At 43.3% G+C, this 12,866-nt stretch overlaps 1 protein-coding gene across 1 annotated transcript in view; it reads left to right on the top strand.

The window, feature by feature from the left end:
• Positions 1–3,655: 3,655 nt before the first annotated feature.
• Positions 3,656–12,866, top strand: part of ITGA9 (integrin subunit alpha 9) — a 299,490-nt gene continuing 290,279 nt past the window's right edge. The window contains exon 1 of the mRNA XM_030551304.1: positions 3,656–4,092. Within this exon, the coding sequence (XP_030407164.1) occupies positions 3,914–4,092 (179 nt within the window). The 5' untranslated portion in view covers positions 3,656–3,913. The remainder of the gene's footprint in view (positions 4,093–12,866) is intronic.

Genomic DNA, 12,866 nt, shown 5'->3' on the forward strand with positions numbered 1-12,866 from the left:
ATAATATTAGGCATTTATTTCTGGCTCTAGAAAGGTTAATGCAGGCACCCCATTAAATGTATGGTATTGAAACATGAATTGCTTAATTATCTAAAATAATTGATTTTATACCCCTGCAATATGAAAAATGAGGAGGCACCTGTAGACCAGTGGAGACAATTTGTGAAGGTGTTTGTCATTTGACTGCTGTGGTGCACTGATTCTAGAGATCTGAATGTCTCCGTTAGTGACAGAACACACCAAGATTCTGATAATGATTTTCTGCTTGGCGAGTTAGAATGTTGGAGGGAAGACCATGATCAGAGTTCAAATATGACTAGCACCCTCGCTCTCTGATTGACATGATAGGAATGACTCTGCAAACACAGTTGTCACCCCCACTTACCTTAGCATATGTTTGCCTGCGGCTGGGAGATGTGATTCCCAGCCCGGGTAAACAGACTTGTGCAAGCTCAGCTCAAGCTAGTGTGCTAAACCTAGTAGTATGAACGCTAGTAGTGTTTGGTAGTGGCTTGGGCCAGTTACCCACACTTGGGCCCAGGAGGTCGGGTGGGTGTAGGCTTGGAAGCTAGCATGAGCCACTGCCAGTGCCATGACATCAAACCTCCTATTTTTAGCACACTGGCTTGAGGAAAATGTGCCTTAGGCTAAAGGAGATCCATGTAAAGCGAAGGTTTAAGGGATGAGTCGATCACAATTTGTATTCACCCCTTTAATGGAGTAGTAGATATCTGGTAATAAGGCATTCATTAATCTAGCAGACACAGGCATAACAAGATCCAGTAACTGGAAGTTGAAATTGGCCAAGTTCAAACTGAAAATAAAATTGCAAATGTTTAGTAGAGTTGACCAGAAGGATATGACTAACCATTGAACAGACTAGTAAGGTAAATCTCCATATACTAAATCCTACTTCACTTGGACTGTTTAAATCAGGACTGGATGTTTTCCTAAGGAAGATGCGTCTAGCTTAATGACTTGTAGTAGAATTAAAGCAAAAGTGTAATACAGAGTGATAACACTAGTTCTCCTTTTACGATTCATGGAGTCACCACAAGGTTATAATTATAGCCTTGATTTACAGGTATGATTTATCTAATGTGCTTTTGTATCTATCCATATGTACAAGGGAACTAAGTAGGTACTTAGAGATCTATAAACAAGAAAGTTTGCGGACAGAATCGATCTGGATGGATGTAGATAAAGATAGTTAAAGCCAGCTCTACTAGTTAACGATAAAGGTTTGGCACATGCTCTCAAGGTGTTAAAATATGTATACCTTTTTTCTTAGTCCTTATTTTTAGCTTTATACTCATTCAGTGTTCATATATTAGGTGTGCCTGTAATAATTAATGTTTAAATTCATGACAGGTTTTTTTCAGACTAACCTACAATATGAGTTTTCCCATCTCCTTTAAGAAAATGTCCTGACTTGGAAAGACTGATTCTGATCATACTCCCAATGAGACCAATGGCAAAACTCTTATCAACTTAGATGTTGCAGGATCAGGCCCCAGCCATGCAAGATCACAGTGCCCCCCCCAAAAAAAGAGGTGGCTGAAAGTCAAGTGTCTAGACCATGTTCTGAATAGGTTTCCTTGCCATGCAATGAGAGCTGATCTCTTTTATGGACTGGCACACTTCCAATCATGCCATTTTTAGAATCACAAGCTCTCCTCTGAGCAATCTACATGGTGACAGGCCAATGTTTTATTCACCTAATCCAGCCATGTAGCTTCTCTCTTCCCCATGGAAATGGATATGTCCAACATTCTCTCCACAGTATTAGTGTGTCAGCTCCCATTTCCTCTAATTTGATTGGAGAGCTGTTAACCTTGTTCAGTAATTGGATAATTAATTGGAAAGCCCTGTTGCTTTCCTGCTTCAAAATGCAAAGAATTTGGCTTGGTGTTATTAATGGGATTGCATGTCGTCTGTGGAATTTGCCTGAGCAGTGTATATTGACTTTCCTCCTCAACCAGATTACTTTATCCATGCTGATCGCACAGTTCTGAAAGTCCTGTGACAATCTTTTCATTAAGTTAACTCATTTAAGGTTTGACTGTAGTTAATATAATCTAAATGAGCATGGTTTTTACTGAAAAATAAACTTTTTTCCTCTAACATTTTTAATAAGCTTTTTAAAACAGAGGTTTCATCATATGCTAAAGACTAGAGGTGTGGAAAAGTGTTCTCTCTACCCTATTTGTTACGCATTTTGCTACTCTCAAACAATCTTAGAAAACATTCATTGTTTGTCATATCTTTGTCTTTATATACATGGAATACAAAATGTTTGTGTCTATGAACATAATGTATTAAATGGTCCTACATCATAATAAAGGAACAGTGATAAAAACATCATTAATGAGGGCCTGCTTGATCTGCCATTGAATGGGCAAGAATAGCATTCTGTTCAACAAGACTTGGATTAGGCCCCACAAAATGAAGCCTGCCTTTCTCAGTGCAGCTAATGCCCCCAATGAAGGATGCAAGGAACAGTGAGGGAAGTTTAAAATGAGGCAGGACTTTTTAAAAAAAATTTTAGGCCCTCAGTTTTCTGACTCACTCTTTCTTTCTCATATCAATTCTTCACAATTCTTCATGGGATCAGTGGAGCTGTGAGTGGGTGATTGATAGTTGTAAACTTGAGTGTAAAATGAGCAGTGGGAAAAGGTATATGAAGTGAAGACAGGACACAGATGAAGTGACTGACTTGAGCATGAAGGGGGAAGTCAAGCAGATTGGCCTGCAGGTGTAAGGATCTGGACAGAATTGATATAAACATAGTATAATACACCAGGGGTTCGCCAATGCAAATAACATAATATCTAAAGAAGAGGGCCAAATTGGCTAGCCGGGAAGCGATTAAACATGTACAATCAGGGAGCCGATAATTTAGAGGGAGGTGGTTTTCCAAGGCTTCCTTCTACAAATAAACTGCTGCAGAATGAATGCTGCTGCTACTGAAGTACCGCTGGCAATGGGCTTGGCACAGGAATGGAAGCTAGGAATTCTGATTTTTGAATCCCAGCTTTGCCACTGATTCCTTCTATTGTCTTTGCAAGTCACCTAACTTCTTGTTGCTTCAGTTCTCCCATGTGTAAAACAGGGTGACTCTGCCTACCTCACAGGAATGTTGAGCTATTTGAGCTAACAGGTCTTTCTGAAGATTAAACATGCTTTAGAATTGCGAAGTATTGTTGTTAATGAAACAAGTGAGAGAGGGAGGGCTGTTGTTGTAGTTCCCCTAATCCAGGAATTACACTCATGTTTTGGATGCTGATGACTGAAGCAAATAGTGCACCTTGATGTACAGAACAAGTAATAACGCAAACTCCAGAAACACAGAAGGAGCAGTGAGAAATCATTCCCTGAAGGGGAAGTTTTCGAGCATCAAGGAAAAGTGTGTGTGTGGGGAGAGAATTTCCGTGGGTCCCCTCACCAAGGGATCCGTCCCTTTAGCTAGCGAAGGTGCCGCGTTGTTGAGCGAACGAGCCGAGGCTGCGGCCGCTAGAGGGCGCCGCCGCTGTAGTTTTGGGGCCGGGGCTGTCCCAGGCCGGGGAGCGCTGCCTCCACTCCCTGCGCCCCGGGGATTGGAGCGAACTGGAGCTTCTCCGCGAGGCGGCCACAAAAGTCCCTGGCTGCTCCAGGACTGAGTCAGAATCCCTGGCTGCAGCCCACCCAGCCTCCTCTGCTGCAGGCTTCAGCCGGACCGGGCGGGCTGCGAGGCGCTTTCCGGAGCTCCCGGGACTCCACGGCCGCGGCTGGATTTTTTGTGTTTGCTCGTTTCAGCTCCAGCTTAACACCCCGCATCCCGGGCTGCCTGCAGTGAGGGCGGCAGGCGCTGGGTTTCCCCAGGACAGAGGCGCCCTCCCGCACACGCGCGCCCTGCCCTGCTCTGCCTCGCAGGATGTCTGGACCCCAGTGGAAGGTCAAGCGGAGCTGGTTTAAAGTGCTGGTGGGTTTGATAGCAGTGGCCTTGGCTTATTCCTACAACGTGGACCTGGATCACCCGGTGGTCTACCAGGGGCCCAATGGCTCCTTCTTTGGCTACTCGGTGCTGGAGCATTACTACGATAACACCCGCTGGTGAGTAGGGCAGAGGGACTGGCTCTGTGGCGGGGAGCTGCTGCTGCTTTCCTTGCACGTGAATGTGCCACTTCGAAGTGGCGCTGGCACCTCTCAGCCCCTCCCCTCCGGCCTCATCCCCCCACCTTTTTGGATTCCGCTGTTCCAAGCCTGGTGGAGTCCATTTCTTCTCTCCCCACTCCCCAGTAGATACCTCAGGATATTGCAGCTGTTTCAAGGTATATCTGTGACCACTCCAATGAGGGAGATTTTAACTGTGTGGTTGAAACAAGGCAGCAAAATCCTTGGTAACAAGAAGGGAGGGACATCACAGTGTCTTTAACCCATGATTTGAGGACTCCAGTAACTCAGCCAGAGGTTATGGGTCTATTGCAGGAGCGGCTGAGGTTCAGTGGCCTGCAATGTGCAGGCGGTCAGACTGGATGATCAGGATGGTCCCTTCTGGCCTTAAAGTCTATGAGTCTAATGCCCGGCTGGAGGGGCTGCCTTCCCCAAAACAGCGTGCCTTGGCAGGTCTGGAGGCCTTTATCACTCTGAGGATTGGAGTTTCTCTTTCCCAGCAGCTTCCAGAGGAGCCTGCTGCAGCAGAAAGGTCTCCTATAGTAATATGGTCCTGTGGTTGGTTGGTGGGATATTGGCCTTTAAATAGTCTTCGTTTCCCAAGTGTGAAGTGTCACCTCAACTCACCCTGGAGGCTAAACTCTCGCTCAGTAAGAAGATTACTAGTAATTTTCAGTTAAATATATTGCTTTCCTGCTGACACTGTAGCTGATATGCCTAGTAAGAACATGACTAGACTGGGATATGCTGTATTTCTTCTTCGACCACAGTCACTAGTGCGTGGTGGGGGACTAGAGAAGTAGTGAAGTCTGATTTAACTCGGCATGGACTATCTCACTGATAAAGATTAATGGTGGGATAGAAGTTCAGGGTGAACTTCTGGCTTTTGAAATCAAAAGTCCCACGGGCTTCAGTGGGGCCAGGATTTCACCCTAAATATTTAGAGACCCTCTGGCTTCAGACAGGACAATGTCCAGTCTCCAAATATGTTTCAGTTAAGATACTGGTTTAAAATCCCATGCTACATACAGTAAGAGGGAGCATCCTTCTTCTGGCACTGAACTTTATTTTGTTCTTCCCTGCAATTGGATTGACCCAGAAAAAATGGAGTTAAACTGCAGCTGCTGCTGTCAAGGGTGTGTTTATTAGTGCCAGTAGCTTTTCCACTGCCTGTTGCTGGAAATTGGGAGAGTACTGCAGGATCAGATTTTCTGATTGCACCACACCCACTGATTTAAGGCTTCTAGTGTCAACCAACCCGATCTTCAGAGAATCAGAATAACAGCCCATTGTCTTCCTAGACAGATTCTAGAGGAAGAGTTTTTAAATTAAAAATTAGTGTTTTAAAAAAGTTGTAAGTGGACACCTTTACGTCAGCATTTCAACTCTTGCTGAGTAATCAGTCCAACAGGACAGCACACAGAATCTGTCAGCACCTTTAGTACCTTTCAGCGGGTACTAAGTAAGCAGGCAGTGATTTTTTTTCCCACAGCAATGAGGAGGAACATTTAATCCTGGCTTTAAACCCTTTTCTTTAATTGCAGAAATGCTGCCTCTTACTGTGGTTTGGGAACAGCACTGGAGCTGACATTTTTGTTTAAATCTCCAGTATAACTGAGGCCAGCTAATGTGTACTTAGAATGTATTATGGTAATAAAGTAATTTTGCTCTGCCTTGGATGCAGTCTGATGGAAGAAGTTTGTGTACTTCCTGGAAAAGCAACAGAGGCACAAACTACCAGGCACCCTTTAAAAATAAGAAAGGCCATTCAATGTAACCAATGTAACCAAATCTTCTAGCCAGGTATTAGTTTCTGAGCAGTTCAAGGGGATGTGCTCAGTGGTTTCAATTCAGTTACAGGTATAGGACACTGAAGAAAGATCTCTTCCTATAGACTCTATTTATTAAGTTCATCTGTTGCCCTGAGTTCAAATGCTGCCATGAGAAGAGGAAATGCAGCCCTGTGAGTCTCTGTTTCCACAAGCCGCCGATTGGGATTCTATCATAGTGTAGTCCACAAAGGAAGTGCTTCAGACTGGTGGTTAGGCTAGTGAACAGTTGCTGCTGGAACATGCAGGATATGTACTTGGAGAAGTGAATGAAATGTGTGTGGGGTGTTGAATTAGCACTTCACCCCTGCAGGTGCATTCATAAGAAACCCAGCATCCATGGGAATTAACTGCCACTGCTAAAACCATAATCAATGAGTACCTTTTTATACTGATATACAGTTGTTGCTGGTCCTGGTGACATTCTGAACCTAGTAGGTAATTGGGGGACACCATGTACTAGGGACATCACTTCAGAAAAATTCAAGGGAGGAGGGGAAGGTCAAAGTTGGGTCAGCATATAGAACATTGTGTGGTGATATTTTATCTTGCAAAGTTGGGGGATGGGGATAGTAGAAGACATAATGGAGCATATAAGGTTTATGAGACGTTGGGGGGTTGCCCATAGCCCTGGTGTGTACCCCTTTTCTGCAGTGCAAAACTGACAGTTGTGTTTTGTTTATTCCTTTATGTAATCCCCTTCTTTGCAGGAAATAATTAACAGCTCATCTCCTTGACAGCAAATTCATGTGACATGAAATACAATAAGTCATGATGTGTTAAATGGGAAAACTTTTAGTAGCAGTGTCTCCATGGTGTGAACAGTAGAGCATTGATAGGTTTGATCTGTTTGCAAAGAGAAGTTGTCTGCATTCCATATAGAAGTGAGGCATATGTTCTGAATGATTAGAGTGATTTGCAGATTGCAAAGGTGGGGTCTTCTATATTTGCACAGAATTTTTAGAGGAAAGGGTGGTGCATTTTGAGTGATAAATAAATATAGAACATCTGTATGCATCTCATAAAACTATGTACACTGACTAGTTTACTCCTTTTCTACTGTTCTGTCTATGTGCATCAGGGGCTCTGTTAGAATTAAACAGGGTTCTCCTAAGTGAACCTAGCTGATGTCACTTTTAATGTGCATAGGAACAGTGAATGCCGGTAAACAGTCCACAAAGAGTCTCTTTATCGCCATCTCTTAGATATGGACAAATTACTTAGCTGTTGAATTTGTAACTGTAGCACACTGTGCATTAAATAAATGTATTCAGCCTTGGTTTTAGCCCCTTAAAATAAAGTTCTTTGACACTCTTTGATTCACAAATACTTGTTTGCTTTCCCTTTCTGCACGGTGACTTTCATGGAGCATTCCTTATTAAGGAGTTATCAGTAAGTATCAAGAAAGAAGCAAGTACTTTGAAAATAAAAGAAACCCCCCACTTTAAAACAATGCTAATTTTATCACACAACCCAACAAAAGATAGGAAAAGCAAAACTGAAAATTACTCATTGTCCTTAACACACATTGATGGGGAACACACAGTAATGTGAATGAAGTGCCAGTCTAAAGGAATGCTGTTGAGATGAAAGAATGTAATTTCTTGCTTGAGTGTGGGTAACAGTGGCTCAGATTTTGAAAACTGATATAAACAAACATTGTACATTGTTAAAAATGTTTTGGCATTTCACTCTGCTTGGGGAATGAAGTGAGGCTGGTCAGGTTCACTTCCTGCTTCTCCTGCACTCAGGGCCAGCGCTACCATTTAGGCAGCCTAGGCAATTGCCTAGGGCACCAGAATAATTGGTGGGCGCCGTTTTGCCGGAGGGGGTGGCAGGCGGCTCCTGTGGAGCTGCCACAGTGGTGCCTACAGAGGGTCTGCTGGTCCACGGCTCCGGTGGACCTCCCGCAGGCACCACTGCAGCAGCTCCACCGGAGCCGCGGAGCACTGGACCCTCCGCAGGCACCACTGCGGCAGCTCCAGCGGAGCCGCGGGACCAGCTCGTGGGGTGGCGAAATTGCCGTCCGCCTAGGGCGCTCAAACCCCTAGCGCCGGTCCTGCCTGCACTAACAAAATACTGGTAGGTTTGGTTAATAACACTGCAGAGGGATGTGGGTCTACAGAAAAAAAAATCATTTAAAGTAAAAGTTTCCTGCCAGACATTTTGTTTCTGTCTTTTGTTCTGTTTGTACAGCACCGAACACAATGGAATCCTAGGCCATGACTGAGAGTCCTTGTCACTACAGTGATACAAGTAATAATAATAGGGCCTTGTAACTCCCTGGTTTATTTTACAGAACTAATTTTTATCCTGAACTAAATTGACTTTAGCCTTTTCAGTTCAAACTATTTAATAAAAACTGTGGTCAGAGAAGGGACAGCTCATTGGAGGTAATTATATATGACACATGAACAAAATTTTTAAAAGTCTCTAGTGATTTGGGATGGTTTCATTTTTGGGCATCCAGCTTGACATCTCAAGGGGGCCTGAATTTCAGCAAGTGTTCCCCCCCTTTTTGAAAATGGGGGGGCCCTTTTGGTGTCTCAACTTGAGCACCCAAAAATGAGGGCGTCCGAAACCACTAGTTGCTTTTGAAAATCGTAATCTTAACAAAAGAAGCACTACAAACAATAATACACTTGACCAGAATCAGTAGGGGTTTAAGCCAATATAAACCCTGATGGTGGGATTTGCATTGGTCTGAGTGGGTTGCAGATGGTGCAGAGTGGCTGCAACTTTTCCTTAGTGGGGACAGTAGCATGTGAAAAGCAACAGCAGCCCAAAAGGTGGAGAGAGGATGAAAAAAAATGGGCAGAAACTGGAGATGTAACTCCTACAAGTGCAACTCTATAAGATTTTCAAGGTGCCTATAAGCCATATGGCGAATGGTGGTGGTAACTTTCCTGCATCATCTTTGCTGAATCCAGCCTAATACATGTAACACCATGATCTTAACATATGTATTAATTATGAAGGTCCAGGAGCATATGCCAAATTTCTTTTCTCACAGTGTATATTAAATCTTTTCCAGCTTTGCCAAAGACCCATATTTGTGTGTCAGTCAGGCATGTTCAAGATGTGTGGGCAGTTTTCTTATTTTCTTAAAATAGTGCTAAATGATATCAGCTACTAGATATTTCAAGAATAATGGAATTACACTCAAGAACTGTCTTTCAAATGAGGTCCTAATCCGGATTGATGGGGCTATGGCCTCTTGTAATATTTAATATGCCCTCACACATTAGATATGGTTGTCAAGACATTTGTATGCCTCAGTCTCTATGTCCTGGTGGTCCCATATTCTCTTAATTTGGTCCTGATCATAAAAGTCGCTTTAATGAAGTGCATTACGCCTGTGAGGCTTTCCGCCATATGCTAATATCTTTATACATTTTTGCCAATTCATAAACCTCAGTGTTGGCCATTCATTTTCATATAGCACAAAACACCAGTCTGTATTAAGTCCCTGCATATTATTGGTAAAAGACATTTAGATTCATGAGTGAAAACCTGAAACGTTGTCTTAATCAACTAAGGTAGCATTCATGTATATGACTGAAAGCAATAGTTCTCAAACTGTGGGGTGGGCCTCCCAAGGCAGGTGCGGGAACGTGCCAAGGGAGGCACAAGCTGTGTGCTTTTTTCTTTTTTTTAAGAGCTCTGACTGTCAGCCCCAGTGGATGGGGCTTGTGCAGAAGGGCCTTGTACACCCAGGAGACAGGGATAAATGGGACATCCGGAGCGCCACTGCTTGGGCTCTCCCTCCCCTCTGCCCCCAATCCCTCACTGGAAGGCAGCCTGGGCTTGGGCTGTCCTTCCCCTCTACCCCAATACCTCACCAGGAAGTGGTGGAGCTCCTGCTGTCAGCCTCGGGGTGGAAGCAGCAAGGGGCACTAAGTCTGCTGTGAAAAGTGATTATTGATAAATATCACTTTTCACATTGCTTCCATTACTTTTGTGCTGCTGCTGGCATGGCACTGCCTTCAGAGCTGGGCACCCTGGCCAGCAGCCTCTGCTCTCCCTTCTACCTTCAGAGGGGGCAGGCGAGGGGTGAGGGCGTAAATCACAACAGACACAAAGATCAAATAAGTCGAGAACCACTGATCTAAAGTATCATTCATATATATAAGTATTCAACAAGATCAAATTTAGGAAAATGGCTTGGATTAAAATTTTGTGCACCAACTGTGAACCCAGCGCAAACATGTATGACCAAGTTTACTCTCTCTCTCTAGATATATACATACACACACACTCTCTCACTCTCTCTCTCTTTGCAATGGAATTCGGCTATGCAACCTTCACTAGAATGGTATGAAAAATGTCTTTGCAGTAAAAGGAACACACTTGTTGATTGTACTGAGATTTACACTTGGAGTTATTTTTACAAGATTTCAAGATGGAGAAAAATGTGTCTTCATCACATGTTCTCAGGTTATTGTATTTTCTGGTGACGTCTCTTGTTTTGCTTTCTTAAAGAGGATTTTTTTGAGTATAAGTCTTGAAAGACTTACACAGTTCCTCCTCCTTACTGTTCTCAGCTGAGCAAGGAATCAAGTGGTTAGCTGCTGCTTTCGTTTGGAGCCTAAACAAGCACACGTGCTCCTAGCTTTTAGCTGTAGTTTTGAAGCTTGGAATAAATCTCAGCAAACAGCAATAAAATACTTCATTTTTCCTGATTTTTTAAAAATTTTTTTGGAGAAATTATTACAAGAAACAATAACTTGACCCTTACAAAAACTTTAATGATCTAACATGAATCACTGACCAATTCTTTTTATTTTAAAAATCCTTTTATGATTCCTTTCTCTCCCCCTTCCTCCTCTTCCTTTCTCTCTCTGCCAGTTTAATGTGGCATAATAGCCTCATCCTTTGTGGCAGCATGGCCTGGCACATGTAGGCAGTCTAGTTCCATGGCTACTGACTGAGAGCTCTTATCACTGGAATGACCCTCTGTTTTTGTGCTTTTGTTTCATTTGTTGCTTCCTGCTCTTAGCCGCAGACTGAGGTTATCTGAAACATGCAGGGTGGTGTTACATCTGATGGTTGATTTGATCTGTTGTTGTTAGTACATGACTTAGTATCCTGAGAATCTTCTTATGTGACACAGAATGAAATGAGGGAGGAGAGCCACATGAAGGAAAAGTGTCTTGTTTGACTTGGTGTATTGCCTGGACAGACCACAAACACTGAACTTTGAGCTGCTGTTGGTGCTCTGGAAAGGCAGTACTGATTTGGTGCTATAGTTATAGGTTGTCCAGCAGTGGCTCCTGAATTACTGCCCTCTCACTTAAGACCCTGCATTCAGTGGATTTACCTATTGAATAAATGAACCAATTGAATATTCTCCCCCCCCACATTACATTTAGGGAAGGAAGCCTTTGACCAGAAGGAATCAAATTGGAATCCTTGGATGCATCGGAGCAGTATGTGCCCTGTTGCTGCTACTTAGTTTAATCTATGGTGATATAGGAGGCTATTTAAAGATGTTTCATCTCTGCCACTTAAAATTGCTGTGAGATGCAGAGGACCTGCAGCGTTTGAGTTATGTCTGTCTAATCGGTGCTGGCATGCTTTAGACAGAGTCTAATGTGTTTGGCATCTTTCCGTGCCATTGGGACCACTCAATGCTTCTTTGTGCATTGTACTTCCAGCTAGATACAGTGCTTTGATTTTTGAAACTGTTTATCCTTAGGGCCATTCAGCAGCAAGGTGGTGGTTACTCCCTGTGGGAGGTAAACATAACGCAGGTGCAAATGAGAGTGAGATCATGAAAAGAAGGATATATAGCCTCATTGCCTACTGGCTAGTTCTCCACACTGTCATTCTGGAAACTGTCATCTCCAATAAGAGATGATCTCCCATCTGATTCCTCCAGACATAGCCAGTAAAGGGTTGGTAGGCTCTAAGAGATTTGTCTTCATCTCGGTCAGAGGTGGCTGTGACAGGCTGTCCTGAAGATTTGTTTGAAAGGAGTAATGGGGAAATTCCTTTGGGCTCCAACATGAATACTGTGTAGGGCAAGACTCCACTGGCTCCCATAAACCTTTCACGGGTGGATTCTGATTCTTGTAGGAATAGTAAATTAATTTGGAGAAGCCACTGCCAAGACCAGGAACCTCACCTCCCTCTTAATGAAACCAAAATGTGCTACTTCAAACTTGCTTTCCTACAAGAAGATAAAAACAAAATCCCTTTAACAGGGGTGTAAGGAGAGAACTTGAGAATTGGTGTGTGACTGTTCGAGATTCAGGTACAGTGCTTTGTAATGCCTGAATCGATAGACCCCAACAACTGAAGGCTTTTAATCCTTCCCTTTGTTTCCTCCTCTTCTCTGATCATCTGCCTTGTTGAATTTTTTACTAGAATTGAGGCTGTCATAAAATATTGACTCAGACTCAATGGCAACTGTACACGTAGAGTCATTTCTTTACCTCACTGGGCTTCCCTTTCCAGTGTACCTTGTGCAGTCAGTCAGAGGGATCCCAGAAGCTTCCTGCAGAATGTTGTGGTTGTGATGAGAGCCCATGCAAATAGGTAGCTCTTTGCAAAAATCTGATCACATTGTGACTGTTTCAGTTTGGGGAATGGAACCGCGCAGCTTAAAATCCAAACAGTGCTGCAAAATCATGCTATGCCACAAAATTAGACTATTTAAACCCAAGTTGGTTAAATTGGTTGGGTGGTGTTGGAAGCCTGCTTAGCTATAGCAAAGAAATGAACAAGGTTTTTCTTTTATGGGCTGTTTACATATTCACTATGTTTAGGCTGGGGCAGGATGAAGGAATCCATAGTACTGAAATGCTAGATTACCACATTTTACCTCTGGAAAAATTTCCATGTGTACAGTATGCTTTGGGAGAAACTTTCAAGCATTTTATT

Source organism: Gopherus evgoodei, chromosome 2 (assembly GCF_007399415.2).
Source record: "Gopherus evgoodei ecotype Sinaloan lineage chromosome 2, rGopEvg1_v1.p, whole genome shotgun sequence".
NCBI classification, from domain to species: domain Eukaryota; kingdom Metazoa; phylum Chordata; order Testudines; family Testudinidae; genus Gopherus; species Gopherus evgoodei.